Source organism: Heterocephalus glaber, unplaced genomic scaffold, assembly GCF_053883595.1.
Source record: "Heterocephalus glaber isolate CG9 unplaced genomic scaffold, H.glaber_assembly_v1.0 deba00001532, whole genome shotgun sequence".
Lineage (NCBI taxonomy): Eukaryota > Metazoa > Chordata > Mammalia > Rodentia > Bathyergidae > Heterocephalus > Heterocephalus glaber.
Window position 1 is genome coordinate 24469494 of NW_028258330.1, and position 17288 is coordinate 24486781.

The 17288-nt window shown below is 45.2% G+C and overlaps 1 protein-coding gene across 1 annotated transcript; it reads left to right on the top strand.

Moving 5' to 3' along the window:
• The first annotated feature begins 9176 nt into the window (after positions 1 to 9176).
• On the top strand, positions 9177 to 16107 carry Bpifa1 (BPI fold containing family A member 1). Its single transcript, XM_021246910.2, has 9 exons — positions 9177 to 9235; positions 10648 to 10870; positions 10987 to 11146; positions 12547 to 12654; positions 12960 to 13109; positions 13995 to 14079; positions 14649 to 14712; positions 15053 to 15129; positions 15952 to 16107. Exons 2-8 carry the CDS (start codon positions 10660 to 10662, stop codon positions 15091 to 15093), a joined length of 819 nt encoding a protein of 272 aa, XP_021102569.2. The 5' UTR covers positions 9177 to 9235; positions 10648 to 10659; the 3' UTR covers positions 15094 to 15129; positions 15952 to 16107.
• Positions 16108 to 17288: the final 1181 nt, after the last annotated feature.

A 17288-nucleotide genomic window follows, 5' to 3' on the forward strand; every position in this document is an offset into this window, starting at 1 on the left:
GCAAAGAGACAGAGAGCCTCAGTTTAACAAGCCCTGATATTCTGTGGGACAATCACCCCAAGTATTCTCCGTAATGAAAATGACCTCCACTTTCACACAGCCACAAGGGTGAACCACATAAACATAATGTTACATGAAAGAAGCCAGGCACAACTTCACATGCTGCATCTCCCATTGATATGAAGATCCAAAAGAGCCAAATGTGGTGGCTCACATCTTTAATCCCAGCCATTCCAGAGGCTGAGCCAGGAGGATCCCAAGTTTGAGGCCAGCCTGGGGAATCTAACAAGACCTTGTCTCCAACACTTTTTGCTTCCCAACTTGAGACGTGGCCATTTGCCTGGCTACTGCTTACTCCTGCTCACACACGGGAATTTCACCACAGCTCCTGCTACACTGCCTAGACTTTCAGCCAACAAAACTGGCAGGGTGGGTGGGCCAGTCCCAGCACCCAGGAGGAGGCTCCCTGCCACCATTCCACCGCTCCAGGGGCAGAGGAGGTGAGGCATGCAGTGATAGCAGCACACCCTCTTTCCCCCATGGAAATGAGAAGACATGTAAACAAGCCTCAAAAACAGACTTCCAGATCACCTACAGCAACCCCAAAGGGAAAGGAGATGGAACATTCTGATACTAAACCACTTGGACTCCCTGCACTGGCAACAAAAGAGGATCTGGAAAAAATGAAATCAGAAATAATTTCTCAGATAACAGCAAAGATTGTGCCCATAGTGCAAGACATGATTGATGAATCTAGAGAGGACACAAATAAAAAAATAGAGGATCTGAAGAACATGATGGAATCCCAACATAGGAAACAAATGGAATCCATAAAACAGATGCAAACAGATTTCTAGGAGATTAAAAACTCCATTGAAAGTCTATGCAGCAGAGTGAACCAACGTGAGGACAGAATTTCAGATATAGAAGATAAGATTGCAATTAGTGACCAGGAAAAGAAAAATTGCTTTAAAATTGTAAGGGACCGTGAGAAAGCAATCCAGCAGCTGCTAGACGATGCAAAGAAGAATAACATAAGAATGATTGGAATCAATGAAGAAACAGGAGAGAGTTGACATAAAAAAACTGTTCACAGAAGTGATGGCAGAAAACTTCCCAAGCAGGAAAAAAGAACTTGACATACAGATAAGTGAGGCATATAGGACTCCAACTAGCCTTGATTTTAAAAAAAAATCTACACATAGGCATATAATAGTTAGGATTCCAGAAATCCAACAGAAGAACAAAATTCTACAAGCAGTGAGAGAAAAGAAACAAATCACATACAAAGGAAAGCCCATCAGAATCACAGCAGACTTCTCAATGCAAACACTCAAGGCAAGAAGAGCTTGGAGTGATGTATTTCAAGCCCTAAAGGAAAACAGCCTGCAACCCAGATTGATGTACCCTGCAAAACTATCTTTCAAAATTGATGGAGAAATAAGATACTTTCATGACAAAGAGCACCTTAGATCAATCTTTTCATGATACTTTCATGAATACCAAACTGGCACTCCAAAAAATTTTAGACAATATCCTAGGAAAAGACAATGAGCATCACAACCCCAGGAAGCCCAGCAGAATGAATCTGTTGGGCATGGCAAATTAAACACAAAAAGGGAGATTCCAACAAAAAGAAAAAGTCATGACAAGGCTTTTAAAACTTTTAACTTCATCTCCCTAATGAGTGTATAATTCATTCTTGTTGTACTGATTAGTATTTTTCTGATTCTAGTGTTGCACACCTTTCCTTATGCTGTACTGGCTATTTATCATCTTCTTGTGTCTACTTTTTAATTGGGTTGTCTATTAATGAGGTGTAAGAGTTCTTTATATATTCTGGTCATAGGTTATATGCATTGTAAATATGGTCTGTTTAAGGACTACTTTTCATTTTAATGATGTCATTTAAAGTTCTAAATTTTGATGGAATCTCATTTATCAATTTTTTTCTTTTACACATCATGGTTTTTGTATCCTAGGTAGTTCTTGCCTACCCTAAATTCATAAACATTTTCCCTTATAATTTCTTCTTAAAGTTTTACAGTTTTAGTCTTTCATATTTAGGTTCATAGATCCTTTCAAACTATTTTTATGTGTGGAAATAAAGGGTTGAGGTTAATTTTTTATATACGGATACCAAGTGTTCTAATGCCATTTGCTGAAAACACTATCTTTTCCTCTGCTCTTGAACTGAGTTTATATTCTATAAAATGTTAATGTTAAATAATCTTTCAAAACTCAGTGGACCATATATGTGTGGTTCTATTTCTAGATTCTCTGTTTTATTCCAATGATCTATATGTCTTTCCTTATACCAACACTGCCTTGATTATTGTAGCTTTAGAGGAAGTCTTAAAATTAGGAACTAAACGCCTTCCAACACTGTTTTGTTTCTTTTGTTTTTGTATTTCTTTTTACTCTTCTGGGTCCTTTGTACTCCTACAGAACTTTTAAATTTCAATATCCAATTCTTCATTTATAGCAAGTATACATAGACCTGAATTTTTATATACACCTTGTGTTTTCTAATCCTGCTAAATTCAAATACGAGTTCTAGGGGTTCCTAGAGATTTCTTAGTATTTTCTCTCTAGATGATTATTTCATCTACATATAAAGATTTTGCTTCTACCTTGCCAATCCTATCCTAACTGTGTCATTTTATTGCCAGACTATTTTGATTTAGGCCTATGTTTCAAAGTTGAATAGACAGATGAGTAGGCATATCTGCCCTTGTTCCCCACCTTAGGGAGAAAGCATTGTATCTTCTCCATTCATATAAGGTGTTTTTGCTGGAAGTATGGAGTACATGTCTTTAATCTGCTGAGAAGGCTCTGTTCTACTTCTAGTCTCCTGATAGCTTTTACCATGAAGAGCTGTAGAATTTAGTCCAATACTTTTTCTCCAACTAGAGACAGGCTCATATGGCTTTTTCCTTTCCTCTGTTAAAATGGTGACTTTTGGGGGTGGATCTTCCAATGCTGAACCAACCCTGCCATCCCTATAATACAACCACTTTCTACATACTGCCAGATCTGACTTCTAATAGTTTGTTTTGTTAAACAAATTTCTATCTATGTTCATACTTTTTTCTTCTATTATCTTTATCCAGTTTTAGGATTAGCACAATGTTGATTTCCTAAAATGAGGGGAGAAGTGTTCCCTTTTTTTTCTGCTTTAAATGTTTGATATAATTTATCAGTTAAAATGTATACAAGCCTGTTGTTGTCATATAGGTAGGTTTTCAAGCTAGCAATGTACTTTCTTTAATAGGTGCTATTCAAATTTTATATTTCCTCCAGAGTTAGTTTCATTAATTTGTCTTCCAAGGTACTTCTTAGAAGTTGTTGAATTTATTTCAAAAAAGATTTTTGTAATATGCTTTCTATATCCTTTTAAATTCAAAAAAGAAAAAGACGAAGACCTTGTCACCAGCAAATTTAAAAGGGAGTACTGGGGATGTAGCTCAGTGATAAAGGACTTGCTTAGCATGGGTGAGGCCATGGGTCCAATCTCTAGTACTACAAAATTTAAACAAAACAAAACAAGAAATCCATGCAACTAGAGGTCAAGGTAGTTTAGGGCAAGGGGTAGTGGCCAAAAGAGGCTTCTGGCAAGTTGGTCTTGACCATGGGGAGGCATGTTCAGTTTGAACTATTTATGTATGTGCATTTTTCTTAGATGTAATATATTTCAACAAATTTTAAAAGTAAAAGAATATTTCACAAGCAGGACGCTTGTAAGGAATACATTGAAAACCATTTGTAGTGCATGTAGTATACATGAGGTCAGTGGGAAATGTTTATAAATGTCCTTTAATTCATAGTTAATTATTTGGCCAGTGGGCTATCAATTATTGAATATTGGTTCCCAACTTCTTCCATCCAAGGGTGGAGAAATCAAGGGAAAATGACACATGTGTTAATGACAGTAGCACACACATATTAAGCACCTGGCATGTGCTTGGGGCTCAGAGCTTACATTTAGTACCTCACAGCAACCCATGAGATCCAAATCTTTTGTTCCATTTTACACATGAGAACAATAAGGCTCAGAGAAAGTCCCTCGCCAAACTCACACAGTGAGGAAATGACTAAGTTGACAGGACGCAGGCCACCAGAGTCTAGCGCTCATACCCCTGACCTCTGTGACTCCCCTTGTGTTCCCCTTCCCACTCCCTACTCACACACAAAGGGGGAAGTGATGAAATCAGTGTTCAGCTGAACTGCAAGTTCAAACAAGGAAGTGTCAACAGCTCAGAGATGAGAATAGGGCCGGAGAGCTTCTTGTCTCCATCTTTCAATTCAAACTCCCTAATCCGAAATGCTTCGGCCGGGGATTTGTAACCCTAAACTCCCGTTTTTTCCCAGATCACTTTACAGCTTCAAGCTCGAGGGGTTCTTCCTGCTCCTGAGCCAAAAAGCAAACACAGAGGGAGGGCTGGGCTGGCAAGATTGTCTGGTTCTTGCGAAGATGGCTTTTGTCTGCATTCCTCCTGACCCCTCCTGGATGTCTTAGGGCTCCTCAAGACACCTCCTTGGGCTTCTCAAATTTTCTTCTTTTAAGGTTCACAGAATAATAGACTCAATATATTTTCTCCCAGAAAAGCTTGTTGAATAAGGGGCCTCTATGATGACACTGTAGTCCCCAGTGAGGTGGTTTAAGCAGAACTCTAGCTCCAAATGTTCAGAACCTTTGTCCAGGCCCTGCCACCTATGTCCTGTGCCTTCCATGCCCTCGCAGCACAGGGCACCAACTCTGTGCCAGGTATAAAGCCAGGGCTACATTTGTCTCCCCTAGTTTTAACCCTCCCACTGCCTCATGTCATAGGTGAGGAAACTGAACTCAAAGTGTACAGAATTATACTATGTGTGTAAAAGTCTGCTAAGAGGATAGAGCTCCTATTAAATGTTCTTGCCATAAAAAAATGTTCAAAACTCAACAGAAGAACAAAGTTCTACAAGCAGTTAGAGAAAAGAAACAAATCACATACAAAGGAAAGCCCATCAGAATCACAGCAGACTTCTCAACACAAACCCTCAAGGTAAGAAGAGCTTGGAGTGATGTATTCTAAGCCCTAAAAGAAAACAGCCTTCAACCCAGATTGATGTACCCTGCAAAACTATCTTTCAAAATTGATGGAGAAATAAGATACTTTCATGATAAAGAGAACCTTAAGAATTTTACGAATACCAAACCAACACTCCAAAAAATTTTAGACAATATCCTAGGAAAAGACAATGAGGATCACAACCCCAGGAAGCAAAGCAGAATGAACCCATCTGGCGCAACAAGAAATTAAATGTAAAGGGGAAGAACCCAACAAAAAGAAAAAGTCATGACAAGGATAAGTCAATACATTTCAGTTATAACAATCAATGTTAATGGTCTCAATTCACCAATCAAAAAAATGTTCAAAAATTTAAGGAGGAGGAGGAGGAAAGTCTTGCCCAATCATACAGGCAGTAATGGGCCAGATTGTAGCTCAGAACTGTCTGACGTCACAGCCCACAGTGAGCTCCAAAGAACACAGGCAGGTGATTTCTGAACCAAAGACTGTCAAGCAACTTGGCCTTGAAGAGCACTGAAGATGGGCAGCCCCAAAGGAGAGGCTGACTTCACCTTTTCCCAGCTGAGGGAGCCTTGAACAAGTCGCTGCCCTCCTGGAGTCTCAGTTTCCCCACAGGATTGTTACAGATTGTATAAAGCTGCTCTAGTGTCTCAACAACAGCTGTGATTAGGGTCTGCTCTAAATATAGGTGAGAAGACCAGTCTCCAAGGCAAAGAAGCTTGCCTGAAACAGACTCTGCAGAAGAATGTGGTTTTCTCATCAAAGTCAGGGTGCTCAGCTCTTTTGGAACCCTCTGGAGTGTCTGAGCCCATTCGAAAACCCTCTCAAACTGACCCTGTAGCCTGATCTTGCTCCTGGAGAGCAGGAGCAGACCCAGCATTCCATTCCCAAGTTCTGGCGAATAAACTTTGTGTCAGAGTTCTTTGACAAAGAAATGCAATGGAAGAAAGGAAGGGAAAGGAGAGAGGGAGGGAGAGAGGAAGGAAGGAAGGAAGGAAGGAAGGAAGGAAGGAAGGAAGGAAGGAAGGAAGGCAGGAAGGAAGGAAGTCTAGTCTAGTCTAGTCTCTAGGGACTAGTCCATCCTGGTAGATGGACTTTTTAGCATTTGACATTAATGAGAACATGTGGTATTTGTCTTTCTGCCCCTGGTTAATTTTTAAAAATTTTTAAATGGAGCTCTTGATTCACAAAACCCCACCCATAAATGTTCCCAAATACAATCACAGTCTAGCAAGGAGGCAGAAAAGATGCCACCCACAGTTTCTGAGAAACACATCTGAACTGTACGAATGTCACCTGTGTAGGCCAATGGTCCTGGAAATGTCAGCAGTGTGTCCTTTCCCCACTTTCCTGCTGCTACAGATTGTCTCCCTACTAGGGTGTGGAGCACACAGACCCCAGGCCATCAAGGAGGACATATTAACACAACTCTACAGACAGAAAACAGACGGGCTCCCAGGGGCAGCACAAATGGGGGTTGTTTGGGGTTGATGGAATTGCTTTGTCCCTTCACTATTATAGTGGCTACATTTTAAAAACAAAAACAAAAAACCCTGTTAGAATTCACAGAACTGTACACCAAGTGAAAAAGTCACCTTTGCTCTCTGTTAATGAGCATGTGTTTACAGCCTGAGTTTGGGAACTTTAAAACTCAGGCATAGGAGGTGTTAAGAAGTCCAGTCATGTCAGGGTGAGAAGCCAGTGCTGGGCCCCAAGATGAGACCTCCCCCAGTGGATGGGGAAGCAAGAGAGTCCAAGAGACAGGAAGAAAACACAACTGTGGTGGTTCTGGAAAGCCTATAGCCCTTTTCCACCCCCAATTCTAACATAGGACAAGAGCCTCTGAAAACCCCATGCAGACTCTACCCCATGCAGGGTAGAGAACAGAGGGTGGCTGTCTGTGCCCACGTCCCCTCTCAGAGCCAGGGCAGGTGGCCCTGGGAAGAGGAAGTGAACCAGAGAATCTAGGTGGACCCAGGCAGTCAGGCTTGCACAACCACCCACAGTTCTGCCCAAGGCCAAGGGTCTGAAGAACACAGAACAATTCTGGGTCTAAATGACAGAATAAATGCTGCATCTGAAGGCTGGCAGGAGGGAGGAACAGTGTCTCAGCAGTCTGTATTTCCAGTCAAAAACAAGGACAAGGCAGCCTCCTTTGGGAACCTTGGCATAAATGAAGCCCTGGAACAAAAATGAAACCCCAAGAGAAAATGAGCAAATTCCCATTGCTAAGTGAATGGCATTTGGAATGGTAACTAAACCATAGTTACATTGGGAAAATGTGTAGACCCTGGGTATATGAAGGGAGGTTCACAGCAGCTCCCCATATTCCTCACAGATGAAGAAGCTGAAGTTCTGAGACTGGAATGACTTGCCTGAGGTCTCAGGATTTGAACAAGTGCCTGACGTGTCCTCTTTTCTGCCATAACACACAGCTTCCTGGCTTTGAAGCAGAAGAGGAAAACTTTTCATTACCTTGTTATATAAACACTGCTTCTCTTTTCCCACAAGGCTAGTAGCAGCCTGACCTGGCCCAAGAGTTGTATGAAAACAACAAAAAGGGGGACCACCGGACCACTTGGAGGATGACTGCACACACAAGCTGTGAGAAGAAGCCAGAAGTTGTTGGAAGTGGTAGTCAAGTTCAAAGCTACTGCCCCAGCAGGAGCTGGGCAGGCACTGGCTAGACACTCACAGGCCATGGAGCAGGTCTAGGGAAGGCTTGGCATGAGGGGAAGGCAGACAGGTTCACTGATCCGAAGGAGTCCGGCAGACATGGGGTGGGGGCTGAGTAATTCACTTCTGAGTTCATTCACTTGCTGTGTGTCCCTGGGAAGTTCACCCTCTCTGATCTGTGGTCTCCTTATATGATCTGTGAAGGACAATACCAACCACTCTCAATAAAGGTCGCCTATGGAAGGCATTGGACACACAGTAGGTGCTTAATAAGAGTATGTTTCTTCCCTCTCTCTCTACTTCTACTTCTAAGGTGGCAGATTCTGCAAGGCAAGAGCTGCTCTCACAGATTCAGGACCTTGACTTCTCTGGGCCTCAGTTTCTCCATTTGTAAAGCAGTTCCCAGCCCCCCAAGTGGTGGAGACAAATGTCTTATTGTTCCCTTGGGGAAAGAGTACAAGGAAGGGTAAAGGGAGGGACCAGGGTACATGGGATCCCTCAGGCCTGGGAACCTAGAGCAATTTTTCCAGAACATAAAGGTGGAAAGTGTGTGATCATGAATGTCACAGATGTGGGAAATCAAAATGGGCAGAGGGCGTGAAGAAGGCATCTCAGCCTCAGCTGAGCACAGTGATGAAGAGAAAAGACCAGATGTGACTGTCTTGCCCACACCCGCTGTGCAGCTGTGGACGTATCACCATGCTCTGAGCCCCCTCTAAGCCAAGTAAAAACTGAACACAGGGCTGTGGGAACCTGGCACATGACAAGAGCTGAGTGGGTTGGCTCTTGGCATTGTTTTTATCACCATTCTTATCCAATGAGTTGAGTTCTAACTCAACCACATGCTGTCTGGGTCACTTGTCTCCATGAGGCCTCAGTTTCCTCTTCTGTGAAAGAGGAGCAATAGCCTTCCTCTCACAGGATTCTTGTCATATGACTCATTCACTAGGGGTTCAGAAAATAGAAAAACCCCACTCTAGGATTGAGAGACACCCCAAGATCAGAAAGCCAGATAGGGAAGCAGTTTGACTCTTGACATTGTAGAAGCAGGATTTCTCCAGTTGGAAAAAAAAAGTAACCAGTCCCAAGAAGGAAGATGGTCAAGGGATGAGACTGAGGTCACTTACTGGGGTCCCACAGGCTGCCCCTCCCAGTGCCCCGAATTTGATCTTCCTGGTCCTCTGGAAGTGTGGGTCCCCCCATGCATGAAACCATGAAGTCTTGAGTAACATCCTTATCTCAAGCTTTTCTGTTTAACTTGTGGACCAAATAGTTTAGCAGCCTCACCTGCCAAGATGGTTGGCAATTATTTGCTTTGCAGAGCCCTGAAAGACACCACTGGATGGCACAATTCCCAATTATCTAGAAATTCATCATCTAGTCCCGCATTTCCTGATTCTCTTGCTATAAAAGAGGCTTCCTCCTCGGCAAAGGTGAGCAGAGGGCGAAGGAGACCGGGACAGCGGCTGAGATCTTGCGAAACCCAGGTGAGACCCACCTCTCCTGCTGCGGCTCTTCTGGCCCAGGAGACAGGGATGCCAGGCTCCTGGATGTGGGCAGGCATGGATGGATGGCATTTGGGGCTACTTACTGAGGTTCTTGCAAGGAAACAAGGCTTGCCCTGGCCAGGGACATGGAGAGGGCCATGCACTCTGCTTTCCTAAGAGACCAGCAACACTCATAGAGAATGAGTGCTGTTTACACTCTAACTTAAAAGCTCCATGGGCTGGGGATTTAGCTCAGTGGTTCCACCACTTGCCTAGCAAGCGCAAGGTCCTGAGTTTGATGCCCGGTACCAAAAAAAAAAACTCCAAGGCAAGAATTTTAATGTAAGGTTGCTGGTCACCCACAAAACTCTTAAGATTGTTCATCCAATTTTGTACATTTTGATGAATTTTTCTGAATCTAGGGTCTTTAGCTGCCACTGGATTTATAAAGGTTGCCCAACACATTCAGCGACAGTTGATGGAATTTTACCCAAATCAGCTGGTCATCTCCAAAGCAGAGGTCCTAACTCCGGCTTTGGACACTTTGGGGGGCTGCCAAACAGACCTGCAAAGGGGTCAGTAATATCTGGGAAGCAGCCAGTTCACAAGGTTCCCAGACCTCAGGGTCATCCTGTTCATTCATCCAGGGCAGCTTGAGGGAGAAGAGAAAGGTGTAAAAAAGAGTGGAGAAGGGTTCAGAGACCTGCCTCCAAGCATAGCACTGCCGTCACTTTGCTATGTGACTGTATGAAAGTCATTACCCTCTCTCTTCTCTTGATTCTCTGTGCACACGGAGGTCTTTGGATGGCCCCAGGATTTCCCTAGCCTAGGTCTGCATTGAGATGATGGCTGTGTCTACACAACTGTGACATTGTGTGGCTTGTGGGGGCGTCTACAAATCATCACGCCTAAACCCCGACCAAAGGACTGAGTAGGGATGGTGGCAAAGCAGCTCAGGTCTTCAGCTGTTAGCATGAGTGAGTCTTTCCATCTGGTTTGCTGGAAGGGCAAGAACTCAAGCCATTACCAGCAAACCCAGCTGGAAAGTGAAGCTGTTGGCCGCTTCCTCCTAAAGCCCTTTAGGTGAAATAGATCTGGCGTCAAATCTTCTGGCCACTGTGTGCTTGAGACTTTGGGAGATTGCCTCAGTCACTAGGTCCCTGATTCCTCAGCTGTGTGATGCAGTAACAAGTGCCCACATCTTCGGATGTGGTAATGATGAAACTGGTTACCAAGTAAAGCGATAGACCTGTTGTCTGACACAGAGAAATCCCCAACAGTGCTAGTTATTATCACCGGTCACCCCCTGGTGTCCTAGAGAAGAAAAAAGTAAGAAATTCCTTCTCAGGGTCAGGGTGTAGGCCTCGAGTGGATTCCTCTGTGCCACCTTGGATTTGTCATTCTGTCCACAGATACCAAGAGAAATGTTTCAAATTGGGGGCCTCATTGTCTTCTGTGGGCTGCTGGCCCAGACCACAGCCCAGCTTGGTGGTGGCCTGCCATTGCCACTGGGCCAGGGGGTGCCATTGCCACTGGGGCAAGGCCAGCCCTTGCCCCTGGGCCAAGGCCTACCCTTGTATGTGACACCAGCTCTGTCCTTGAAGCATGAGGATCCTCAGGGAAGCCTGACTGGCGGTGAGTCTGTGACAGCCTCTTTCAGATATATGCGTGTGTGTGCAAGTGTATGTCCAACCATCCAATAAGAGGAAGCCCTGAGGATCTGAATTCCAGAGACTTTCTACCTTTTGCAGCCCTCACCAATGGCCTGCTCTCAGGGGGTCTGTTGGGCGTTCTGGAAAACCTTCCACTCTTAAACATCCTGAAGCCTGGAGGAGGCACTTCTGGTGGTCTGCTTGGGGGCCTGCTTGGAACTCTGACTTCAGGGATTCCTCTCCTGAACAACATCATTGAGTAAGTTGCCCCCAAATAGGTCAAAGATCTGCCGGTCACAGGCAGTGGTCCTGAAGGAGGGTGGAAGTAGCTGAGCCCTGAGGCAGTATCACTGAGACCCTTCTTTAGCCAGGCAGGGAACACTGGGCCCCCTGTACAAGTAATTGGCCCCAGGCCTCAAGCATGTCCTGGGGTTCCAGAAACATCTATAAGCCTGATGACAACCCTTCGAGATCAGCTTAATCATCCCCAGTTCATGGATGGGGGAACAGAGGCACAGAAACATGTACTCAGGGAGAATGAGGACTCTAAATTACCTAAGTCCAAAGCCAAGTCTATTTCCACTACACTGTGGTCAGTTTTTCTCCCCACCTGTGGAATCACTTAGAAGACAAGTGGCTTTTGATGTAAGCAAAAAAGGGTGAGCTAACTCCTCAACTATATCATCACGATGACTATGAGTAATGTGACGATGGAAAAATCTCATATTTCCCATGAGATACCTGAAAGAAAGCCTGCTAAGCAAAAAGCAATAATGGAAAGCTTGATGCCACTGTGCTGGCAAAACCTGGAGCCCTGATAGGGCTGGATCAAAGCCATTTCCACCTTCTCCACCCACCCAGTGCCTGATCCCTGACTTGAAGACAGACAGACTTGAGTTTGATTTACAAATGTACTATACTTGCTGGATGACCTGAGATGAGGTGCTCAGACTCTTTGGGCTTGGTTCTCCATCTGGAAAATGGAGATTGTAGTACCCATGGAGAAAGACTGTTGAGAAGATGGAGGAAGATATAAATCACCTGGCACCATGGCTGACTCAGAGAAGGCTTCCTCTTACCTTTTCTTCATTCTCCTTTATTCCTGCTCTTCCATCCCCTTGATAAACATTGAGGATTGACCTGCTATTAAAGACCATGACAGGATGAGTGATTCCCACCCATAAATGTCTGTACAAGGTTTATTCTGGTTGTCCATATATCATCCTTTCAACCACTGACCAGTCTATCCACCCATTCATTCATCCTTCCTTTCATCTAACCACTTCCTCTTCCATCCAACCACCCACATATCTATCTACCCACCTTCCCATCCACCCATAGTCACCCACTTTCTCTGTGAGGCTCAGAGCTTGCACACAGGATGTAAACAGAACCCAAACATAGTTCCTGTCCCAAACATTGCGTAGACTTGACATAAAGAAAGAGTGCACATGTCAGGATCTGATCCAAGCAGAGGTTGGGAAAGATGGGTGTGGGGCTCAGAGCCTGTGTGGCTTTGGGTGCAAGACTCCTCTCCTGTCTCCCTCTTCTCAGGTGGTAAATTCCCCTCTGACATGGATACATTTGGGTTGAAGATGGTTTCTGGGTTTGGAGCCCAAGGAACTAATGTTTCTCCCTCCAATGTTGCTCACTGAACAGCTTAAGGATCACTAATCCCCAGCTGCTGGAACTTGGCCTTGTACAGAGCCCTGATGGCCATCGCCTCTATGTCACCATCCCTCTGGGCCTGAACCTTGAATTGAAATTGTGAGTAGGTCCAAGGAGGATGGAAGGGTGGCTCACCAAGGAAAACCCTGATGGCTGTGAGTAGCCAAAAAGGGAGTGTTGGAATGTAACAGATCTGAGCCTGAAACTTCAGTTTATTTGCTGTTATGCTGGATGCCTCAGATCACTTGACCTATTTGATCCCTGGTGCCCCCTACTAGGAGGTAAAAAGAGTACAACTGTGGACAAGAAGAGTAATATGAGGCTGGTATTCCCAACGAGGAAAAAAAACCCTCCTCCTTGAATGTGGTGGGTCCACATGCCAGTAGGGGCTATCTCCTCTGCAGGCCCCTGGTCACAAGTCTATTGGAGCTGAGCCTGAGGCTAAACATCACTGCAGAAGTCTTAACCAAGAGAGACAACCAGGGGAGAGTCCACCTGGTGCTTGGTGACTGCACCCACTCCCCCGGCAGCCTGCACATCTACCTGCTTAAAGGGTGAGACCAGAGAGCTCCCTTCTTCAGCTCAGAGACAACAGGATGGGATGGGGAATGAGTGATTAGAAAGATGGAACAATGGGAGAATGGATGAGTAAGAGAACAGAAGGGAGGATGGATGGGTAGATGGATGGATGGATGGAGAGATGGATGGTTAGATGGGTAGAGGGAAGGATGGATGGACAGATAGATGTATAGACAGATGGATAAGTGAGTGGGTGGGTAAATAGTCACTTATCCCTTGTTAAGCCTGGAAGACTGGATTTTTATGTTGGATCAGACCACAAGAAATCTGAGTTTAACCTGGGCATGGTGGTACACACCTGTAGTCCCAGGTACTCAGGAGGCTGAGGTAAGAGGATTGCTTGAGCCCAATTCAAGGACAGCCTAGGCAACAGTGAGACCCCATCTCAAAAAAAAAAATGAATGATAGAAGAAAGAGAGAAAGAGAGAGAGAGAGAAAAGAATAAAGAAAGAGAGAGAGAGATTCTGAGTTTAAGCCTCGCCTATTCTAAGTTACTTATTTCAGTTACCTGACATGTAGGGAGACTGAGTCACACACAATATACAAGTTATTCAAATCTTGGCTAACATTCACTGAATACACATACTATGGTTCATGTGTATCATCTCAAAGCCCACATAACAACTCTATACTAAGCCCTGTTTACACATTGGTGGACTCTGCAAAGTCTTGCTAAACACCTACTGTGTCCTGGAACTGCGTGTGCTGCTCTGAGGAGCATAACTCCCTGCAGATAGGGCCCGCTCTTTGCCTGCTCATGGGGGTGAGCGGACAGACTAGGTCTCAGCTACTGTTGCTGAGACTGAGGATGGACAGTGGCCCTCTGAGGACTTCTCAAGGCCATGGCTTTTCTCTTCCAGAATTGCTCCTCAGCCTGTTCAAGGCCTTGTAGAGGGCCTCACAGATGTCCTCAATAAAGTCCTCCCTGAGCTGGTGCAGGGCAAGGTAAGAAGGCAGGGGTGGGAGTCCTCTGCTCCATGGAGCTTAGAGTGTCTCAAGCTGAAAAGTAGGCCTGGGAAGAGCTAATCTCCATCCATCAGTCTATCTATCTGGTCCATCTGTCCAAGATTCTTCTTTGTCTCTTTCAAAATGTGTTGATTGGCTCCAGCTTGGGGCCAGGTGCTGTGCATGTCTACACCACAGTGGACCTGAGTTGCCCTGAGAAGCTCCCTGCCCAGTCCTCTGTAGCCACAGACAAGCAGCCTCCAGGCCATGCTCAGGTGCCGACTATAACCAGAAACTCATCCCTCCCAGAGCACTGCACAGATACATCATCAGGGAGGGCACCCCATACTCGTGTCACTTGGGGAACTTTATAAAACCCCCTGCCTTAAGTTTCTCTTCTGCTTAATGTGTATGTGTGAACATTAACCCAGGCAATTAATCCAGTCAACACTCAGACACAGAAAGTTGAGAGAAAATCTCCCCAGGAAAACCCACCCTGGGGGTGCTGCCACTCTCGGGGTCTCCCTCTGGGTGCCCTTGGCCTAACTCTCCTCTCTGCCCCTGGGTAGGTGTGCCCTCTGGTCAACGAGGTGCTCAGCCTCTTGGACATCACGCTGGTTCAAGATATTTTTGGTAAATATGCTGCAGAAACAGTGATTCCCCCAAGGAGTTGTGTACCTATACACTATAGGACCATTACATCCCTCTGGCCCCAACATCCCTGTTTGGGGTTTCTTTGTTCCCCTGAATTATCCACATAATTTTGAGGTAGATAGCCTGCCTCTCCCTCGGCCTGACCTTGAGAACAACTAAGCTGCATGGTAAAAGAAAGCCCAGTCCCTCCCACCTGCCTGAGCACTGCTGGGTTTCCAATGCTCCCATTCCCTGGTCCTGTCCCCTGCAGGAGTATGAGCTCTTCCTGGACACCTTCCCCTCCAGGTCATGACTCCAGTTGGTTGTTTTTATTTTCCAGACTCACTGATCCATGGGATACAATTTGTCATCAAGGTCTAGGCCTCCCAGGAAGGGAACCTGCCCTCTGCTGAGCTGGTAAGTGCTGTTCCCTGCACCACAGGATTTGGGGCTGGCTGTTATTCTGGTAGAAGGCAGCAGGGGTTTTAGAGCAAATACCTGGTAGAGAGGAAAGGTTCATCTTGGCTCACAGTTTTGGAGGTTCAGTCCATGACTGATTGGCCCTACGTTTTCAGTGAGGCAGTACATCATGGTGGGAGCACATGGAGAGCAAAACTACTCCCTCATCAGCTACAGGGCAAACAGGGAAAGAAGCAGGGGCTGGGGCCCCACTGTCCCCTTCCAGGCCACACCTCCAGTGACCTGAAGACTTCCCACAAGGCCCTGCATCCTAAGGGTTCTACCACCCCCAGCAGTACCACCTGGGGACCAAGCATTCAACACAGGGCATTTGAGGAACATTTAAAATCCATATTACAGCAACATCCAAAGAAAGAGACAAGCACTCCCATAGATACACACAGTAGTTCACATAGATATCCACAGAAAGCTGAAAGAAGTACACACATGTGCCCTAGCAACACAGCCACAAAGAGAAACATACATGGTCATGGACACACACATACACCACACTCATACACACATAAATGCCAGACAGAAACATACATGGCGATACAGGTGCAGGTATTCTCATACCAGCACTCTCATGTATGTGTGCACACACATGCAGACACTGCATACAAGTCCACATAGGTATAGTCACACAGTCACTAAAACACAGGCACAAGGAGCCCCCAACCTCAGGCTCCTCTTGTCCTTCTGGAGGGCAGGTTCGATATTGGGCCAGCACCAATACGATCAATGACTTTGAGTCTCTCTCCTATACTCTCCTCCCTACAGAACCATTTCTTGCTCCTGCCCAGAGTCCAGAAGGATGGCCCATGCACTGGGAAATGACAAGGCTACTTTATCCCCAAGGAACCTGCTCACCCTCCTTTCTCACCAGCCATGAAAACATCCCGTGGTCCACACCAAATAAACTTGCTTTTCTTCTGCACTTAGGTCTCATTCTTCACCATCATGTGATGGTGCATGGGCTGCAAAGAGCCTTGGCCTTGGTGGCTGGAGCCACCCACCAGAACTTCAAAACTTACATCACGAGTCTGAGTGGTCTTGAATAGGTCACAGAAGTTCAAGTGTGTGTAGATTTCACACAACTATCTTGCTCTTCTCAGGAAGGATACATAGGGGCCTGGGTAGAGGGAATACTTCAGGCACAGATGATGACAAACAAAGCTGCCACCAAGAGACATTCTGGAGGTGGGCCAGGAAGGGTGTACATGGGGAGCAGTTCAGGTTCCTTCCTGCTTCTCAGGCTGGGGATCCCAAAGGTGACCGAGAATGTGGGAGGATGAATTGATTCCAGCAGGAAGAGTGTCTCAGTTGTGGCTACAGAGTGTGGTAGCACCTGGGAGGCCCTGAAGGACCCATCAAAGAAGTTGAGAGGTACACAGGTCATCTATTACCCATCGTCTGCTTACTTGGATCTGGTCATACTGGTCACTTTTTATTGTCTAAACAAAAGAAGAATAAAAATAATACAAAGGAAAGGTAGAAGGAAGACTACTCTGGTCCAAAGTGTTAACGGCTGAGGACTTGAGAAAGTCATCAAAAAAGATCATTTGACTTGTAAATTAAATGACTATCAGTGCCTTGGGTGACAGTCATATTTTTTTGGAGGAGGAAGCTTGATTTTAAGGAAGTAAGAAAAAAACGGAGGAAGTTGAGACTATGCAGAATTAGGAAAAATTTGATGCAAGAACAGAGAGTTTCACAGTATTTTAACTCAGCCTGGTCCAGTCTCTCACTTTCCAGCCCCAAAACCCCACTGAAAACCAAAATCCCTCTGTGTAGAGCAGGCTGTGTCCCACCATGACTTATCTATGTTGCATAGACTAATAGGTTTCAGGCTGGGCTTTGCCCTGAATGACTCCATTTCATAAAATAGCAGTTTGCACCATTTTTAGTGCAAGTAATGAGGCAGAATGACTTGGTAACTTCTTTGTACAAATAACCACCAGATTTTAGACACACCAAACTTATTTTTAAAAACTCTCAGCTTCACCAAACAATAATAAAGGCATGAACTGCAAAGTAAATTAATCTTACCAATAAAAAGTTTCCACCTATAAACTTATCAAATTAATCAAGAACACTGGATGCTGCTTGCCTCGCAA